Raw genomic sequence first — 19,201 nt, 5'->3', positions numbered from 1 at the left:
CAAGTCGAGCGAGTTGTCACCGCGGGACCATTCCTCACGTCCTCGCCGCTCTCGCTCCTGCACAACGCTCGCACTCGCTAGAAAGGCTCGCTAGGCTGTCCAGCAACTGTCCAGAGTCGATAAGCTGCGCCCCACCAGCTGTCTTACTGTGCCAAGCGTCTCGTTCGCCCCCGCAACCGCGTATTTCCTTTCGTCGCTCAACATGCACGACTCTTCGGCTGTCGACGGCCCCGCTGCAGGGCAGGAGACGCCAAATCAACTGACTTGGAGCGTGCAGTCCTCCGCTCCACCTCCCGTTGTCCCTATAAGCCGGGTCGTCCCCTCTGTCTTGCCTCTCGTCAATTCCCTCGTCGCCAAACACAATCGGCAGAGCTACTTCAACTTTGCGGATCTTCCCTCTCCTGTACATTCTGACCGTCACACTCGCCGCCAAAATGACCCGCTGGCACCCTGCTCGCCCCGTCTCTTCTCTTCGCCTGCAGACGCTCATACGACCCGCGAACCGCTGCTTTCAGACGTGACTGTCCATGGCGCGGTTACGCAAATTGTTGACGGCGCTCACAAAATGGACACCTTCGTCGGCGACGTGATCGAAGCCCTCAAGCCTCTGAGGACGTGGTACGGCGAGGACGAACCATACATTCCGACGGGCCTGCACTTCGGGCGAGCCGAGAAGGACGTCGAAGACTTTCACCGCGCCAACGATCTGGAGAGGGCTCGTCACCTCGCGCAAGCGTTGACGGGGATCCCAGTGGCCGTCGCCGCAGTACACCCGGTGCACCGAGTGGGGTCTGCCGACCTCGTTCTCACGACTGTCGGACGGGTCAATGAGCGCCACATTGAGCTCCGCATGGAGGAGAAGCAAGAGTCATCTGCGCCGACGGAGGTTTTCGAGCAGTTCCGACTCATCAGCGAGAACGGCGGCTCGGATTTCTACATGGCGCACAAGTTTCGCCCGCCACAGCAACCCACTCCCTCCCTTCTCTCTCTAGCATGGACCCCCTCTCCACCAGCAACGTCTTCTCCCTCTCTCAGCGCTCCCTTTCCTCCCTCCCCCTTGTCTTCTTTTTCCGCTTCGCCCTCATCCTCATCCTCATCCTCATCCTCTCACTCTCCGACTCCGACGTCAACCCCGAATCCTGCTCCGGCGTATGCTCCCGCCATCACTCCGACGTCTGCGTCGACGGCCAGCACTTTCGACTTCGTCGTCAGCGAAGTCGACGTCTCCGAGTCACTCGCCCACATGGACCTCGGTCGAACTTGTTCCCCCGCACCAGAACAGTCGCCAACACCTCCAATTCAGCCAGCTCCCGACGCGACTTTGCCGCCGTCAGTCAAGCAAGACACCCAGCAGCCGAAACCGGCGGACTGGCTGGACTGGGGATGGGCAAACCGGGGCGGTAGGCCTGCACCATATGAGCGTCTCGACTCGGTCGAGCGGCATACTCTGCACATCATCCAGCAGATTGCGACGCAGTTCGGGATGGCTGCGTTGAAACGTGCCGAAGCTCGCGGCACGAAGAAGTCATCGGAGGGACTACGGGAACTCTATGAGGCGGAGTTGAGGGCTACTTCGGACTTCCAGCTCTTGCAGACGCCAGAGCAGACGTTGCCGCTGTGGAGGGAAGGGACCACCTTGAAGGTCGGCAGGATCTTGACCCACCACGGCGAGATCTCTCGTTATACCCTCGCTTACTTCCTCCTCGGCCTCGCCGACGCCCTTGACCTCAAAGGCCGACCTCTCGCTCGCGTCGCTCAGCTGATTACCCGCCTCCAGAAGGTATGTGCTATCACTCTTCCGTATTTCAGCGGAGATTGACTTTGGCTTCTCGCAGGGTCCGCTTCTCTCTTCGCTCTATCCCGCTGCGACACCCTCGGCGAACACAGCGAACACGACGAACACGACCGCCGCGTCCGCTCCTAGGAGCGACCGAAGGCAAGCCGGCCGACGACACAACGACTCGTCTGGTCGCGTCGAGGAGGATGCGTTGGACGAGGAGCACGATCCGACGGAAAGCGACGGCGTCGGCAGTTCGTCTGACGGCGTCCAGGCGGGCAAGGTGGCGCGGGAGAAGGAGAAGGAGGAGAGAAAGGAGGGCGACGACGAGCAGGACACGACGACAGGCAGTGATGATGGCGAATCGTCATTCGAAAGCGCTGCCGCCGACCTCGGAGCGTCGTTCTTCGTCGACTCGTCCTGTTCCGCCGCGAACGATGGTGACGAAGACCTTGGCGAATCGCCACCACCGGCGAGCCCGAAGAGCGAGCCGCTCCGTCAATGGCTCGGCGCATCGTCTGCTCCAGCCTCACCCGACATGATGAGAAGGACTTCAACTCTCATCATCGACGGGTGCTCCTACGAGCGCGTCGGCACCGCGCCGTCGACTACCCCTCCACCTTCCGATTTGGACGCCTCTCCGACCTCTCTGCCGCGCGCATCTCCGTCCACATCAGCTCCCGCCATCTCCCTCAGTCTGATGCTCGGCCGCGGAGGCAGCGGCGACGTCTATACCGACTCGACAGGCGTGTTCGCCGTCAAGCTCGTCGAGCCCCGCAACAACGACTTCTACGACCCAATCTACGACAACGATGCGAACGAAGCCATTCAGCGGTACGGATCGCGCTTGCAGGAGACGAGACAGGAAGTCGAGGCGTACAGGAAGCTGCAGGCTTGCGCTATCGTCCCGGCGTTCTACGGACTATTCGAGCGCGTCGACGAGGACGGCTATACGAACCTGGCGTTGGTGATGGAGCGTGTGATGGGCCGACACCTTGCGAAGGAGCAGCTGGTGACGGAGTGCGTCTCGAGTCTCGACTCTCTCAAACGGTGTAGCTGACTCTAGTTCTTTCTGCAGTGTCATCAAGAAGATCGAGTCTGCTGTGCGGACGGTGCACTGCTACGGCGTCCTCCACGGCGACATCCGACTTCCCAACATCCTCCTCGCCCACGACAAGATCTTCCTCCTCGACTTCGGCCGTTCGCGTCTTGACCCGAGTGTGAGACAGGCGGAGACGGAGACGGCGCGGATCCGTCACATGTGGTCGTAGAGAGATACGTAACGAGACTTTGCAGCGTTTGTCAGGTTCGAGGACGGCTTCGCGAGAAGAGCGAGGAGGTGGTGGACCGAAGCGGCGGCGCGGGGCGAGTGGTGGACCGGCCAGTCCTGTCGAGTGCTCCGTCGTAGAGCGCTCAGCGTCCTCAGCAAGCCAGTCTCAGCAGGTCGAGGGACATGTCGCCGCCAGCCGGCGAGTCCTCGCTTCTCTCGCTCCGCGCACTCGCTGGACTGGCTTGCAGAGCTGCTGAGAGACTTTGCTAGTGCTCGGGGATCCTGCGTGGAGCGTTATACTTCCAGCGCCTCCCCCTTTCTCATCATGCGGCCGACATCCTCGTTCGCTCAACATCCGCCCACTTCTCGCTTCTAGCTGCGGCCACGCAATGGCGGTGAGTGCTTTGAGGTGCTTCCTGTACAGATATAGCGCTGACGAGGTCGACGCAGCTGCCTCCTTTGCCGGACGACTTCATCCTAAAGCGGTCAACCGTCGACTCGGTCAAACCGATCGTTCAGCGGCTCGTCGAAACGGACGACCTTCAGACATATCTAAGCCGTCGCCCTCTGCAGCGCAACCCATCCCCCACGCACGACGCAGCGGGGGCTTCGCCTCCTCCCCTTTCCCCTGTCCATCTTTCCCCTCCGCCCGCTATCGAATCTCCTCTCCTCGCCGGCCTCTCTTCCGCGTCCAAGACCAGCGAGAACGAAATCCGCTTCCCACGCCATTCGGACATCAAGTACAGCGGCGCCATCACAGAACTCGACAGCGGCGACTCCCTCTTTCGCGACTTGACCAGTGCGCTGTGGGAGGAGCTGGACAAGCTTAAAGTCTGGCACGGTGATATCGACTTACCGCCATGCGAACCGTATTTCCTTGGCCGGACCGAACACGACGTCGAGCGCTTCGTGGCGAGTGCGCAGATCTCGCGTGCGGTACAGGTTCTGAGGGGTATCCTCGGAGTGCCGGTGTACGTTGCGGGTCCCTTTCCCTCGAGCGTGACGGGATCAGTTAATCTCGTCATACTCATCGACGGCTATATCGGGGGACGCGTTGTGCAAGTACGATTGGAGGTCAAGCGGCCCGAGATGGGGCCTCCGGCCGTCTTCGAAGCCCTGCTCGCATACGGCGAGAGACGCGCCGTAGTGCAAATGGCTGCGGAGTTGAGGCCGGACTGGGGCACCACGGACGTTGCGGACGAGAAGGTCGACCTCGCCATCTCCGACCCTCCTCCCTCTCTCTCCGACCCTCCTCCCTCTCCCGCCTCGCCCACCTCTTCCCCCTCAGTGCAAACCCCTTCTAGTCCTTCGTCTCCTCCGCTACTGTCGCCGGCGACGAGCACGCCTGCCTCAGGGGCGCCTCTCAGAAGATCAAGTCGGTCGACCACCACCCCCCCCTCCGACAGTCCTACTCTCGCAGTCCCCACAATCTCGGGCGTTCTTGACTCGTCGGGTGACGACCATCCCAGCGATTCCGACTATCGAGAGTCAGGTAGCGACACTGACTCTCGAGCTCGCTCGGTCGGACCCGCCAACTCAGCAACGAGGTCTCCTGCAGCTCCTGTCTCGCGCAAGGGTCCCCGTCCGAAGGATTGGGCGAAGTGGAGCATCACAGACGGCGGGACCAGCTTGGGTTACCAGCAGCTCAACCGCATCGGCCGCCACACGCTCCTATTCCTCCAGCAACTCGGCACCCAGTTCGGCGAGGAGGTCTGGAAAGCCGTCACATCGGAGGAGCAGGAGAAGCTTAAACAGCGTACGGCTCAGGAGACGAAGGGGAGGAAGGGAAGGAAGGGCGGGAGCGTCCAGGGCAAAGCTTCTCGAGTTCTGGCGGAGGAGGACATCCGGCCGCACTTTCTCTCCCGCATCGCCGCGACTACCGACTCCCAGATGCTCATTACACCCGCCAACGGCCTCCCTTTCCTCCGCATCGGCAACAAGCTCCACGTCGGTCCCTCAGCCAAGTCGCACGGCGACGTCTCGCTCCAGCTCGTCATCCTATGCCTTCTCGACCTCGGAAAGCCGCTCGGCCTCGAAGGCGGCGATCTCGCGGGTCGATTGCGAACTACCTTCGCCAAGATTTCCTCCGTGAGTCCCATACTGACCGACGAGCTTCGTTTCCGTCCATACGAGTATTGATACGGTATGGATTCGCAGGCGAACCATCTCCCCACTCTGTCGCCTAAGGCTTCGTCCGCCTCTCCTGCCACCTCCACCCAGCACACGACAGACTCTACCGCAGCTCCCCCTCCTTCCGCCAGCAATCGATCTTCCGCCGCCGTCACCGACCACGCATCAGACGCTGGTGACTCCTCCTTCGGTTCTACTTCCGAAAAGATGCTCGACGACGTCTCGTTCGACGTCATTCAAGGCGGTGACCCGCTCGACGAGATCGCCTCGCCTGTCTCTTCGACGCACCCGAGTCCCAAGCGGTCACCGCTAGTTGCGCCTAAGGATACCATCAAACGTTCGCAAGGCATCCTCATCGACGGTCACGAGTTCGTTGCGCCTGGCGCAAGCGGCGTCGCGTCTTTCCTCGAGGTCGTGCTGAAAGACGAACTCGGTTCCGGCGCCGGAGGAAACGTCTACACTGACCCGTCGGGAACATTGGCGATCAAGGTCATCGTGCCGCGTGACGCTGATAGCGAAGAGCAGTACGAGGAACGCTGGGACGAGGGAGTGCAGGAGGTCAAGGCGCTCAAGCACCTCGAAGGTTGTGCGGCAGCACCGGAACTGTACGGCGTCTTTGTGCGGACGGATGAGCAGGGTTACAAGTGGATGGTCATCGTTTCGGAGCGGATTAGGGGCAAGCGTTGCAGGCTCGGCGATTTCAAGAAGTGCGTCTTCGGTCGCTCCGCTTCCTCGACTTGCCTGCCTCCTTTGATTTCCTGGCTGACATGCTTCCCTCTTGCAGATACCGCCTCAAAATCGCATGCGCCCTCATGTCCCTCCACTCGCGCAAGGTCCTTCACGACGACGTCCGACCACCGAACGTCCTCATCACCGACAACTTGGGGATCAAGTTCGTCGACTTTGGCCGCGCACTGCTCAACCCGACACTCGAGCAATGCCATTGGGAGATGTACAGGTTTACAACTTGCGCGGAGGAGTAGAACGTTATCCGAGTGCCATCCGAGCAGTTCTACAGCTATCGAAGCGAGCGAGGAGACCCAAGCCCAGCTGTGGAAAGCGCCGCGCAGTCTTCAAGAAGTGAAGGCTGCAGGCGGGAGAGACCAGCAATGGATGTAGCAGGACGGGAGCGAGCGAACAAGGCAGGTCCATGAGCTGTAGCAAGTCGTGGCGCTCATCAACGGCCTCCGCACACGCCCAGTCGCGGTGCAGTACACCAAGAGGCCGGTCTCGTCGTATTGACGTCTTCGCCGACCATCCCAGGCCGCTGCTAGACGACATCCACCCCGAGCTTGATGAGGATCGCGAGGAGGAGAGAGCGACCCGTCCACAGCACGCGGGAAGTCCGTTTGAGTTCAAGCAGCCTTGTAGCAGTCTCCGGACAGCATGCGAACAGCAGCCAGTCCGTAAAACGTGCCAGCGAGCGAGAGTCAGGGTGTCGAGCTCGCAAAACTTCTCCGCTCGCCTCTCTGGCCTCTTCCCTTCTCTCCACACCACTCTCCACCCACTTCCACCCTTCCAGTCACCATGTCCTGCTACAACTGCGGCCAGGCAAGTCGACCGTCCAACTCGCACGCCAGCGCGAGGTCTCGCCACCGCCCTCGACCGACTTTGACCTCGACGCGACACCCGGTCTCGCCACGCCAGATGGGGCGGCGGAGAGGGCTCGGACGGCACGCTGTGAAGGACAGAACCGACGTGGGAACGAGCGGGACGCGCAAAGGGGGCGTGCGGGGCGAAGTCGAACCGAAGACGATGCTGCACCCTCCCTTTGCAACGCGAACATTGCCACCCACCTCTCTGCGGACCAAGACGGGGCGACGGTGGAGGCTACGCGTGCTCTCGAGGGCGATTCTGTTGAGCACCTTTCCTATCTGGCGGGACGGCGGAGCTGATGGTGGTCGTCGCCCTTCCTCTTTCCCTCGCCAAACACGTTGTTCGCCTACTCCCGCCGTGACCCTGTCTCCTGCTGCTTCTCCTGCACGCCATATTGCGCTTTCACAGCCCGGCCACATCGCCACTGCTTGGAAAGTCTCCTTCGCCCCGGCGCCTTCCTTCTCCTGACTAACCTGTCCTGCGGACTTGCAGCCCCACCGCCGGCACTCCTCAGTGCTACAACGCGAGTTCCCTTCCTCTCGCTTGACCATCGCTCGAGAGCTTACCTTGTTGCGACGCGACTGTAGTGCGGCCAGCCCGGCCACATCTCCCGTTCGTCTCCCTTCGCACCAGCAACCCTTCCTTCGTCGCTCTAACTCTCGCCCTACGTCTCACAGGCGAGTGCTCGAACGCCGCTGCCCCCAAGAAGTGCTACAACTGCGGTGACTCCGGCCACATCGTGCGTCTCCCTTCCGTCTTCGTCAACTCAACCGTCTCTCAAACTGACTCGCTCGGTTATCCAGTCGCGCGAATGCCCCCAGAACCCGAACGCGGGTGCCGGCGGCTTCGGCGGTCAGGGTGCTGGCTTCGGCGGCGCCGGTGCCGGTGTCTGCTACCGCTGCGGCCAGCCCGGCCACATCTCGCGCGCCTGCCCCCAGAACTTCGCTGGTGCCGGTGCCGGCTGTGCGTCCCACTCCTTTCCCTCGTCCACATCCGGGAGACTGACGAGTATGTTGGAGCGCTCGCAGTTGGCGGTGGATTCGGCGGCGGATTCGGCGGACCCGGCTACGGCGCCAAGACGTGCTACTCGTGCGGCGGTGTCGGCCACCTCTCGCGCGAGTGCGTCAACCCCTCCAAGTGCTTCAACTGCGGACAGCAGGGACACATCTCGCGCGACTGCACCCAGCCCCCCGGCCAGAAGTCGTGCTACAACGTGCGTTCTCGTCCCTCCCTTCCCTCCTTCTCACTCAAGCGTACTGATGTGATCCCGCTCATAGTGCGGCGAGACCGGCCACATCTCGCGCGACTGCCCCACCGCCGGCGGCGCCGCTCCCTCCGCTTAAGCGCATCCCCCTCCTTCCTCTCTGCGCTTGAATCAACCTCTCGAAAAACCGCTTTCACGATACCTCCCTCCACGTGTCGACCTACTCTCTCCCCTGTTCTCTCTCCCCTGTACGATACAAGGCGGCGACGGTTATTAGGGCTTTCTCCAAAACGAGACGGGGTGAGGTGGGATACCGAGTAAGGGGCTTATCGTAATGCGATTCCTTCGCTTGAAGGCAGTTTGACGAGTGCGCGGTGCGAGAGGAGCGAGAGAGCGGCGCTTGCCAGGGACGATTTGTCGAGGGAGAGGAGGCTCACTCTCGCGCGTCCAGGACTCTGCTCATGTACGGCACAGCTAGCGTTACACCCAAGATAAGCACTGCACAAACGAGAGAACCCAAGACACTCCGCTGTCCATCCCTCAGGCCTCAGGCTCAGATCGAGTGCGACTCGTCGCCGAGCGTGATGAACTTGCCGAACTTCTTCTCAAGCATGCGGGCATCCTGCGTCACACAGCAATGGTCAGTCCGGCAATTGAGCATCACGAAAAGATGGGAGAAAGCACCTGCTCAACAAGCTTCTTGATTTCCTGCCTCTCCTTGACGAACTTGTCCACCCTCGACCCCTCAACTGGCTTACCCGGGTTCCCTTTCCGGACCTTCTTGCTCGCGCTCGCTTTGGCGGCGCGGCCGGGACGAGTCGAGGTTGATGCGGCGGCGGGTTCTTCGGTCAGAGGGTTCTCTTCGTCTTGTTCTTGGAGGGACCAGAGGTGCTTGTCGAGTGCGGGGATGTCCTCGTCGAAGGCGTGGCCTGGGTGCGGAGTATGCGTCAATAAGCAGGAGGAGGGTGACGGAAGGTGGGAGAGAGAGAAACGCACGAGCCGAGCTCTCGTACGTAAGCCGACCGGGCTTGTCTGTGCACCAAGTTAGTCAGATGTCGGAGAACCGACGAAGAGCAGCGGGAACGGGCAATGCGCACAGAAAGACGGGATCAAGCAGTCCTTGACGAGCGGGTGAAGGTCGGGGTGTAGGCGCTTCAAGAACGTGACGCGGACGAGGCTGGACGTAAAGAGCGGGGTCAGTGAGCGAATTGGAGCGTAGAACAAGATCGCGACGCACTGCTTCTTACGACACTGACGGCACAGGCGGCGGAGGAGGAAGCGGTCCGGGATGAACTGCACGTTGCCGCAGCGCTGCAGGCAATTTCATCAGCCACCCGCCTCGCAGGACTGACGCGCGAGGGAGTCACGACGCAGTGCTGGTCCTTCTCCAGCACGTAGTACTGCCAGTCCTTCAAAAGTCCGGCCGCGAGTTCCGGCATATCGTCGCGAGCCCGCGCACGCTTCCAGATAACGCTGCCGGACGTCTTGTCGGTCAAGAGGCGGTGGAAGGCCTTGCAGACACGACGAAGCTCGACGAGCGTCCCTTGCGGGAGGAAAGAAGCGATCTGTTGGCGAACAACGGGCAAGGGTGAGCGTCCGCTTGAATGTGGTGGGTTGCTCGTGCGAGAGTAGTCTCCTTCGAAGGCAAGCAACACAGCTGAACACGAAGAGGAGCGCAGCGTACCTCAGTGAGCGCGTCAATCGGCAGCTTGGTGAGGAGGTCCGGTCCCGTAGGCTTCTTGCCCTTCTTGCCGCGAGCAGTGCTCTTCCGACGCTTCGGCTTGGCGTTCCACTCGGCATCGTCCTCGTCGCTGGCTTCGTCTGCGCCATCGTCGACGTCCTTCGCCTCATCACCCTCGACCTCGTTCTCCTCGTCGGCCTCCTCGTCCGCAGCATCGCGCGCCCTTTTGGCACCTGCAAAGGACGATCCAGTATCAGCTTGAGCGATAGTGGTAGTCAGCCAGCCTCGCGAGACGCACCTTTCGCCGCACCAGCCTTCGCCCGCACGTTCAGAGTCTCGCGACCGCCTTCCTCCTCGCCCGACGAGGCTTCGGCATAGGAGACAGCGGCAGCAGAAGCGCGAGAGGCACGTCGGGCAGCAGGCATCGTAGCAGGCGCGCGAGCGGGAGCAGCGGGAACAGCAAAGCTTCGTTCCCCACGACCCTCGACAGTTCTATCGCAAGTCCCCCTGTTCTTCGGGGCTTCCCTTCTCGCCGTACACGACAGCAGACAGTGCAGAACGACCCTATATTGCGCCCCCTAAGCCGCCGCAGTCCCCCCGCTGGTAGTCCCCATCCATCCCCTCGCGAACGCGTTCGCAACCGTCGCAAACGGATCCTCGCTGTCGGCCACCTCCTGCACGAAGAGGTCGTGTCGCCCGGCGAGCTGCTCATTGTTCTTGCGGATCTCGCGGATGACGCCGTGCGTGCGAGCGCAGTTCGGGCATTGCGTCTCGTTCTCGCCGAGGCAGCTGTGTGAGACGAGCCGTGTCAGCTCGCCGTGCTCAGTTGGACGAAGCGACTGCACGCACCGCTGATGATACGAGTGACGGCACATGAAGTGCGTCGCAGGCACATCGAGCTGGCCGCCGCAAGCCGAACAGCGGGTGACCTGGAAGACACGCGGGACGTTCGGGTCCGAAAGCTCCTGGATCTCCTTGCGCTTCTTCGCAGACTCGGTGCGGTAAGAGGCGATGAGTGCTTGGTCCTGCGACAGCCAAGGCGTCAGAAAGAGCGAAGACAAGAGTTATGGAAGGCGGCGCACCGACTCGATCTCCTGCTTCTCCGCAAGCAACTGCCGCTTCAGGTACTCCCTCACAAGCCCAATGCTGGCCGTCCCGTTCGAGCTGAGAATCTGCACGACCGCGATAGGCGGCATGACCTTTTCGCGGTCAATCTCGTCAAAGATGTCGAGAACGTCGGCTTGATGCCGCGAGAGAAGCTCGGAAGAGGCGGTAAGATGGCGCAGAACGAGACGGTAGAGCGAATGACAAGAAGGGCCGTATCGACGCAGGGAGCGGACGACTCGGGCGGAGAGACTTGTACTGGACGAAGAGGCGAGCGAGGCGTCGATCCAATCTGCAAAGCGCGAGGGATCAGCTCCGCCGGCTTAATGGTAAGCGGCCAACTCACACCTAACGATGTCTTCGTACATGCCGAGCAGCTCGTACAGCAAGACGAAGCCATCCTCGAAACCCTTGGTGGTACAGACGAGCAATGCCTGCGTCTCATCATAGGGGACTTGGTCTCGACACCGCAAGAGCTTGATTGCCTTCGCTCGCAGCTGCGCTTGCTCCGCCTCGCCGTCGCGCTCGTTGCCGTCGGGGGACGGCGACGGCAGAGGCGTGACGTAGAGTTCGAGCAAGGTGTTCCAGACGACTTGCTCGTCCCGTGCGGCGGCGTCGAGGTAGTCGGGCGGCGGAGCCAGTTCTCGGGACTCGGACAAGGGGAAGTTGGTGCCGGTCAGGTTGGCAGGCGGGACGAGCGAGTCGACCGACTTGCCGTATCGTCGAGCCGCGATCTGCTCGAGGAAGGAGACGAAGTGTCGAGGGTGGTCCGCGAAGTGGGCGAAGAATTGCCGCGGAGAAGGAAGAGTCGTTTCGGGTTCGGCGGTGATGGGATCGGAAGAGATGGAGAGATTGGCGAGCGAGGCAGAGTCGGGGACATCGTAGCCCGGCGAGGCTGTCCCGCCCTTCATTGTCCGCTTCTCCGTCTCGCTCCGCAGAGTCGAGACTCGATCCCGCTTCGCCGAGTCCCGGCTCGCGTCCTTCTCGTCGCCCTTGACCTCCTTCGTCGTCGCCGCAGCCAAGCCGTTCTGCCTCTGTTCCTCACCGCAGCAAATCTCCACAAGCACTTCCGTCGTCAGATCCGGCTCATTGGCGAGCAGCACGCCACCCCATCGCTTCATACTCTCCTCCGCCTCCTCTCTCCCCTCCTTTCCCCCGACCTGTCCGCGCGCCAGCTCCCTCACGTACCGCAGCGCACCGACAAAGTCGTTCGTGTCCTCGATCGAGATGCGGAGGTACTCGCCGTGCGCGCGGTATCGCTCGGCGAGCCAGCTCGCGTGCGTGAAGTAGGAGGCTTGGCGCAGGACTCGGATGGCGGTCTCGAGGTCGAACGGCGGCTCGTCCAGGACAGCATCGCCGTTCGTCCCGTTGGCGGCGCGGCAAGGGGAAGACGAGTGGATGAAGCGAGACAGGGCGTCGTCGTCCGCGAGCTTGGTGTAGCAGTTGAGGAGGAGAGTCGTGATGTCGCTGTTGGCGAGACCGCGCGAGTGCAGCTCTTGCAGGTAGGACGTGAGGTGTGTGAGACGTTGCGCGTCGAGGAACTGGGCGAAGCGGTGTCAGGGATCGGGCCGAGTGAGACAAGAGGGGATGCGCACCTTGCGGATCACGTAGCTCGCCTGCACCGTTCCGACCGTTTTGAGGTAGCAGCTCATTGCGCCTTCGTAGTCGCTCTTCGAGTAAAGGTGGTCTCCGTATCTGCTCGAAACTCCGCATGAGCATCTTTCTACCTCGAGGAGACCGCGAGACGCACCTTCGGTAGATTTCCGCAACCTCACTCTCGCTCATTCCCCGACTCTTGGCGAGGCTGATCGCGAGCGTGTACAGGTTCCGCTGGAAGAGCGTCGCCATCGAGTCTTGCAGCGGCTGCTCGGTGAGGCGGAAGAGCTGGGCGCGGGGGAAGAGCCAGGGTCAGCAAAGCTGCTGCGACGCAGAGAATCAATGGGAGACACACCTTGCCAGCTTCCGTCAGGACCCAGATTGCTCCCCATGCCTCTACCACGTCCCGCACCCCGCTCAACTCGGCGTCCGCCTCCGCATCTCCAAACGTCCCGCTGAACGCCACGAACTTGTTCTCCGGATCGAAGATGGTCACTTTGGCTACTCGTTCGTCGGCTGAGGCGCCAGCGGTCGGAGTTGGTCGTGTTGAAGCGGTGGTACGTGCGTGTTGGCGGATCGTCGCGGAGGTCGATGCGAGGCTGGAAGTGAGGGGTGGAGAGACGATGGCGAGGTAAGGCGTCGGGAGCTGGCCGGTTGATGCGGAAGAAACGTAGGAGCTGGAAGAAGCGTGCAGAGCGCAGATCGACGATTTCGGACCTGTCCGAGAGCAGTAAGTCAGGGTGCGCAAACGGAAGGAACCGTGTATGCTTACCCTCGTACGCCCAACATCCCTCCCGCCCTTCGCTACCGTACACATAGATCGCCTCTTCCCGCGCCACGACCATCCGCTCCGCCGTCTCGCCCTCCTCCTGCCCGACACCCTTTCCCAATACCAGCCGCATCACCTTCGCACAGCCGACTGCTGCGCCGTGGTCGTCCAGCACCGTCGGCGCCGTCGCGGCCTTCTGCTTCGAGGAGGTCGGGAGCGGTAAGGCGAGGATTTGCGATGTTGTGAGGATGAAGAGGGTCTGGATGGGCGAGGAAGGCGAGGCAGCCGTGATGCCGACGTTCGTGACGGGCTCCTTGTTCCCCTCCGAGAAGGTCCGCAGCTTGCCCATTCCTCCTACGACGGAAGGTGATGCCTTCCCGCCTGTCCGCCCCTTCGAGGTAGACGAGGCAGGTTCAGCGGCTCGCGCAGCTGCTTCCTCCAAGTCGTACAAGCTCGAGTCAATGAGCTCGTCGACGCGTTTCCAGCCGATGACCGAGCCGTCTGCCAGTCCGACGACGATGTGCGAGAGCGAGGGAGAGACGGCGAGCGAAGAGACGGGCGAAGGGCGAGAAGCGTTTGGCGAGACGGCAGTTTGGCGGAGGAGCGTGAGATGAGAGGTTGGCGGTTCGGACGCAGATGCATCGGTAGGAAGGGAAGGCTGGGGAAGGGTAAGAAGCCAGACTTTGAGGAGAGGAAAGGGAGTTGAGGAGTCGTCCTGGAGGAAGGCGAGGTCAGTCGGCACGGCCACATCCCGCCAGAGAGGCTGACTCACTCCAACCGTCACCAAGATGGCCCAACCTCTCGCAGGATCCCACTCGCACGTCTCCATAAGCTGTACCCGTCCGCCGTCATACGCCCGCCAACTCCTCTCAGCCGTCCACTCCTCGTCAACCCAGTGCACGCTGCCCTCGAGATCGGCCAGCAAGACGACTCCATCGCCCAGCAGCGGGTTCGAATGCACGCAGGAGATGAGCGACGGGTGTTGGACGAGTTCGGGGGTGGTGGAGCTGCTCGACGACGAGGGGAACGGCGTCGAGCCGAAGAAGGAGAACTGCCGCCACTGCGAGGGAGTTGGAGGGTCAGTTCAGCTGTTGCACACAGGTTTCCGCCTGGGCGTGGGCCAGGCTCAGCGAGACGACGAGGTGGGGACTGACCGCAGGAGCAGCCATCACCGCTGCACCCGCTTGTGCAGCGGCAGTCGTGCCAGCAGAGGCTTTCTGAGCCGGTGTCGTCCGCCTGGACATGGCCGATCAGCCGGCGGAGCGAGAGAGCACCGAAGCAAGTGAGGAGGACAAGGTCAACCGGTGTCGCTCTCGAGGACTCTTGCGAACGAGCGATGCTGAATTATAGAATAGGATTCGAAAGGGGAAAACGCTGCTGCTGCTACACCCCTTTTAAAGGAGAAGAGCGCGCGGGGCAAGCGCAAGCCAGCGTGGTGTGCTTCCCTACCTGTTGTATCGTCCTTCCTCGTCCTCTCCTCCGCTCCTTCGGCTCCCGTCTACACTCACCGCTTCGTCCTTCTCAGCGGTCGCATCGGCCGTCCGCCCGGTCCAGTTGTCGACGACTCGTTCCCTCCGCTGCCGATATTGAACAACCCTCCTCCTGTCGCGCCAGGCGTCCCAGGTGCTGAAGCCGGCGCACCTGCACCAAAATTGAATCCTCCACTCGCTCCGGGCGTGCCAGTACTGGCGCCAAAGGTGAAGGGCGCGGCGCCACCGGGACCTGCGACGGCGCCTGTCGTCGTTCCTCCCGCTGGCGCGCCGAACGAGAACGGCGAGGCGGGTGCAGCACCCGGCGTCGCAGGCTGGGATGCGGGAGCGCCGAACGAGAACGACGGAGCGGCGGTCGCGCTCGTGGCGGACAGCGACTGGCCCATCCCGGTGGACGTAGGTGCGCCAAAGGTGAAGCCCGTCGACGCAGGCGCGCCAGTTGGCGTCCCTGGCGCAGGCGAAGGAGTCGCGGAGCCAAAGGTGAAAGGTGCGGGAGTGGACGAGGCGGGCGCGGCACCGAAGGCAGGCGCCGAAGATTGCGCGCCAAACGCGAAAGGCGAAGGCGCGGCGCCAGCTGTCGACGTGCCTGCGCCGAAGCTGAAGGACGGCGCGGTCGCAGCAGGCGAAGGCGGGGCGGGAGAGGCGGACGGAGAGGCGCCAAAGGAGAAGGAGGGCTTCGCGGCGGTCGACGCGGCACCGCCAAAGAGGGATGGTGAGGCGGCGGTTGCGCCAAACGGCGAGGCGGGTGGCGCGTCCTTCTTCTCAGTCGATGCGCCAAACGTGAAGCCAGTCGAACCGGTCGATGCGCCGAAAGGCGAAGGGGCAGAGCTCGACGAGGTGCCAAAGCTGAATGCCGGCGCAGCGGGAGGGGCGGGACTAGCTGCCGCGCTCGACTCGCCGCCCTCGTCCTCCATACCGCTGTCGCCGTCCGCGTCGTCCGCCACCGCTGCCTTGGCAGGACTCAGGCCGCCGAACACAGGCGCAGGCGCGGGCGTCGTGTCCTTCTTCTCCGCTGCTTGCGGAGTTGCCGGAGTCGTGCCAAAGGTAAAGGTAGGAGCGGGAGCCTTCGTTTCGGTTGTCGATGCGGGAGTCGAGGCAGAGCCGAAGGAGAAGGGAGATGCGGCGGCCCTGTCGGCGGGCTTCGCGGCGGCGCTACCGAACGAGAAGGGCGACGACGCAGCCGCGCCATCGGTCTTAGGAGCGCCGAACGAGAAGAGCGGTGCAGGCGTGTCCTTCTTCTGTAAGGTATCTCAAGTCAGTGCTGAGCGACATCCCGAAGCACGGAGCGTCCGCACCTCTTCCTTCTTCTCCGTCGCAGCAGGAGCGCCAAACGAGAAACCAGTCTTGGCCGGCTCGTCCTTCTTCTGCTCGCCCTCCTTCGGCTCGTCCGCAGAAGGCTTGTTGAAGGCCGCGAACGGGTTCGCCACCGGCGTCGCAGCCTCCTTCGCGTCGGGCGTGGGCGGGACAACCTCTGTCGGCTTAATGACCGGCAGCGACTCGTCCTTCTTCGTCACCGTGCCGAATGAAAAGGTTGGCATGGCGGGCTTCGGCGCAGCGTCGTCCGCCTTCTTCTCTGCAGGAGTCCCCTTCTCCTTATCGGCGAGGATTGAGGCGAAGAAGCTGGGCTTGCCGTTGGCGACGGGTGCGGCGGGAGGCGCGGTAGCTGGGGCGGAGAAGGAGAAACCTGAAGACGACGGCGCTGACGTCGCAGACTTGGCGAAGAAGTCGGAAGCGGCAGGAGTCGACGCGGGCTTGTCCTCCTTCTTCTCCGCCTCATCCTTTTTTGCGGCCGTCGCGCCGAACGAGAAAGACGGCAACGGCACGGCAGGCTTGTCGGCGGCCGAGGAGGCGGAGCCGAACGAGAACGCTGGCTTGGCCGGCTCGCTCGTCGAGGTCGACGCAGGCGCGCCGAGGCGGCTCAACAAGCTACTGCTCGATGCGGCCGGCGCAGCCTCGTCCTTCTTCTCAGCCGACGGCGCAGCGGGAGCGCCGAACGAGAACCCAGCGGGAATTTTGAAGGCGGGCATCTGGATCTTCGCGAGCGCCTCGTCGTCGATAGGCGGGAGGTCCTCCTCCTTCGCCGAGAAGACACGCGACGAGCTGGCGTGCTGCCTCGACGTGTGCGACTTGCCGGGTCGGAGGGACGAGCGGCCGGTTGAAGTGGAAGGAGCCGTCGCGGGGAACGAAGAGGGCGCAGGGAAGGTGATTTTCGGAACGGCAGGAGCGGCCTCGACAGTGGGTTGAGGCGGAGGAGGCGAAGGAGACTTGGCGGCGGGAGTTGGCGCCCCAGACCGCTTCTTTGCCGAAGGAGGCGGGGCAGGCGAGCGCGACTTGGTCGACCGCTTGGCCTGACGAGCCTCTTCGTCCTCCTTCTCCGTCTCATCACGACCCATCTCCTCGTCCTCCTGCTCCCTTGCAACAGGCGCAGCCTTGCCGCCTCGGGTTCGACGCGGGGTCGGAGCAGGTGAAGGCGACTTGGTCTGCACGCGTGACGAAGCGCGAGTCGACCTCCTCGACGGCGTGGGCGGTTCCAACAACCTTTCCTTGCCTTTCCCACCCTTCGACGAATTCTTCTGCTTCGCAGCAGACCTCGTGACCCGCTTGGGGCTCGCGACCTCCTCCTCCTCAGGCGCCGAAAACACATCCTCCATCTCGTCACTCATGACCAGTTCGTCCATCCGTCTCCTCCTCTCGCGCCTCCTTCTCTCGCGCTCCCTCTCACGCTCCTCGTCCTCCATCCGCTCGCGCTCGCGCTCTTCGCGTTCTTGCTCGATCAGCGCACGGCGACGCTCTTCGCGTGCGCGGAGGACCGCTTGAAGGCCTTTTGCGGGACGGCCGCTCTGGGTTGTGGAGGGAGCGGGCTCGGCCGAGGTGCGAGATGTGCAGGCGGCGTACGGCGTGCCGGAGAGGATCGAAGGAGTGGTTGACGAGCGAGGGAGGCGGGAGGAAGACTGCTCGAGTGCAGGGACGTTGATGTGCTTGGGCTGCAGAGATCGAAGTCAGGAATCCGGCTAGTGCTAGAGGCGCAGGGTGAACGCACCTTGACGGTGCCACGCTTGGCCTCGCCGAGCGGCGTCCGGCCCATCCCTTCAAGGACTTCGAGGATCCGCTCCGCCTCGTTCTTCGGCATGGGCGGTGCTTCCCTGTACGTTCAACGTCCTTCACGATCAGTAACGGCGAACGCATCTGCGAGACTGAATCGACGGGACCGCAAACGCACCGCTCCTTCTCCTTCTCGAGCCGCTCTCGACTAACCAACCCCCTCTGCGGGTCCCAAACCAACTGCTTCTTCCTCGCCCTCTCGACTCCATTCAGCCCCGCCTCATCTGAGAGCATCTCAATCTCGTCGCCACCGTGCCCAGCGAGACTCGAAAGCCCAGAACCGACGGTCGCGCTGCCGGAGAGGAAGTGGTGTTGCGGGTTCAGTGGACTGCCGGCGCGGAAGGGGCGTTTCTGGCCCACAGGCCCGGCCGCGGACGAAAGGCCGTCGCGCATCGAGACTGAACCGGTGAGCGAGGGGGAGGTGCCGCGCGGGAGAGTCGACGAGTATGGGAAGAGAGGGTGGCCGGTACTGGCTGCTGCTCCGCCTGCGACTGACGAGACTGACCGGCCAGAAATGGACGGCGAGCGAGGCTGCATCGCCGTGCGCGAGACGAATGGCGAGCGAGAGGTCAGGCCGAAGGGGTTCGACGTGACGTTGTTTCCCAGTGTCGGGTTGAAGATGGCCGATGCAGCGGTGGGCGACGGAGGCTGGGCGAGCTGGAAGGAGGACATCGAGCCGACGAGGCCGTTGCGAAGAGGAGAAGGCGACCTTCGCTGCTGCTGTGCGAGCGAGGCGGACGAGAGAGCGGGAGAGGCGGCGCGAGAGTGTCGGCCCAGATTGGCGGCGGTGAGGAAGGAAGGTCCGGCGCCGCTGCCGTTCGTCGAGGCGCTATTCGGCAGGACCAACGTCGAGTGTGCTGAACGTCCACCTGCAGTAGCAGGTCCGCCGGCGAGCGTCGCGAGAGCCGACATGGACGAGGAGGACGAGATGCCGCCCGCGACCGGCGGCTGCTGGCTGGCGACCTTGGCCTGGGCGATGTTGTAGCTCGTCTTACTCCTCGTCATGCCTCCCGCCCTGCCCTGTCCCCTCTGCCGCTCCTCGCGCTGCCTCTCGCCGTCGAGCTCCGCCCTGACATCAGCGAGACTGGTCGATGCGGCGAGCTGCTTGCTGCTCGAGCTGCGGGTCAAGAGTCCAAGCATCCTCCCAGGCAAGCTCCTGACCCTCCCAAACAAGCCCTGCGCCTGCCGTGGCTGCTGCGTTGGGCTGCCCTCGCCCTCGCGCTCGTCGTCGCCCTCGTTCCCGCCCGCCTGCTGCTGCTGCTGTGCCTGCGAGCGCGTCGCGACCCTCCTCGCATACGGAGAATAGCCAGGCCCGCTCTTCCCCCCAATCTGCCCGAGTTGACGCTGCCGAGTCGAGACGGGCGACCCCTGCTCGGTCGTCGAGCGCAGGGACGACAGCCGCGGGTGCTTGCCCGTCGAAGGCGCAACGGGCGAGTCTGCCATGCGTGTGTGCGGGCCTGTGAGGCCTGGAACGAGCGGCGA

The 19,201-nt window shown here is 63.1% G+C and overlaps 6 protein-coding genes across 6 annotated transcripts; 3 read left to right on the top strand and 3 right to left on the bottom strand.

The window, feature by feature from the left end:
* Positions 1-202: 202 nt before the first annotated feature.
* On the top strand, positions 203-3,048 carry RHTO_07153 (serine/threonine-protein kinase-like protein; the record flags this gene model as incomplete). The annotated part of the gene is made up of 3 exons (XM_016420811.1): positions 203-1,780; positions 1,836-2,797; positions 2,856-3,048. 3 exons carry the CDS (start codon positions 203-205, stop codon positions 3,046-3,048), a joined length of 2,733 nt encoding a protein of 910 aa, XP_016274538.1.
* A 388-nt stretch (positions 3,049-3,436) lies between these two features.
* Positions 3,437-6,160, top strand: RHTO_07152 (serine/threonine protein kinase; the record flags this gene model as incomplete). Its single annotated transcript, XM_016420810.1, has 4 exons — positions 3,437-3,442; positions 3,498-5,135; positions 5,205-5,884; positions 5,962-6,160. 4 exons carry the CDS (start codon positions 3,437-3,439, stop codon positions 6,158-6,160), a joined length of 2,523 nt encoding a protein of 840 aa, XP_016274537.1.
* A 664-nt stretch (positions 6,161-6,824) lies between these two features.
* On the top strand, positions 6,825-8,116 carry RHTO_07151 (cellular nucleic acid-binding protein; the record flags this gene model as incomplete). Its single annotated transcript, XM_016420809.1, has 8 exons — positions 6,825-6,832; positions 6,869-6,875; positions 7,288-7,296; positions 7,361-7,385; positions 7,451-7,512; positions 7,577-7,736; positions 7,802-7,986; positions 8,051-8,116. The coding sequence occupies 8 exons, from the start codon at positions 6,825-6,827 to the stop codon at positions 8,114-8,116; spliced, it is 522 nt and encodes a 173-aa protein (XP_016274536.1).
* Positions 8,117-8,530: 414 nt separating this feature from the next.
* On the bottom strand, positions 8,531-10,083 carry RHTO_07150 (F-box domain containing protein; the record flags this gene model as incomplete). Its single annotated transcript, XM_016420808.1, has 8 exons — positions 8,531-8,599; positions 8,662-8,906; positions 8,974-9,009; positions 9,075-9,154; positions 9,215-9,288; positions 9,348-9,542; positions 9,662-9,891; positions 9,957-10,083. The coding sequence occupies 8 exons, from the start codon at positions 10,081-10,083 to the stop codon at positions 8,531-8,533; spliced, it is 1,056 nt and encodes a 351-aa protein (XP_016274535.1).
* Positions 10,084-10,236: 153 nt separating this feature from the next.
* RHTO_07149 (vacuolar membrane protein) lies at positions 10,237-14,371 on the bottom strand (the record flags this gene model as incomplete). Its single annotated transcript, XM_016420807.1, has 10 exons — positions 10,237-10,447; positions 10,508-10,683; positions 10,741-11,054; positions 11,109-12,303; positions 12,358-12,457; positions 12,513-12,646; positions 12,714-13,075; positions 13,131-13,842; positions 13,900-14,187; positions 14,282-14,371. 10 exons carry the CDS (start codon positions 14,369-14,371, stop codon positions 10,237-10,239), a joined length of 3,582 nt encoding a protein of 1,193 aa, XP_016274534.1.
* Positions 14,372-14,631: 260 nt separating this feature from the next.
* Positions 14,632-19,162, bottom strand: RHTO_07148 (uncharacterized protein; the record flags this gene model as incomplete). Its single annotated transcript, XM_016420806.1, has 4 exons — positions 14,632-15,855; positions 15,913-17,601; positions 17,658-17,760; positions 17,838-19,162. 4 exons carry the CDS (start codon positions 19,160-19,162, stop codon positions 14,632-14,634), a joined length of 4,341 nt encoding a protein of 1,446 aa, XP_016274533.1.
* Positions 19,163-19,201: the final 39 nt, after the last annotated feature.

This window comes from Rhodotorula toruloides (genome assembly GCF_000320785.1).
Source record: "Rhodotorula toruloides NP11 unplaced genomic scaffold Scaffold6, whole genome shotgun sequence".
NCBI classification, from domain to species: domain Eukaryota; kingdom Fungi; phylum Basidiomycota; class Microbotryomycetes; order Sporidiobolales; family Sporidiobolaceae; genus Rhodotorula; species Rhodotorula toruloides.
Note: the sequence above shows the minus strand (reverse complement) of the source record. Positions and strands in the feature narration are given on the sequence as shown.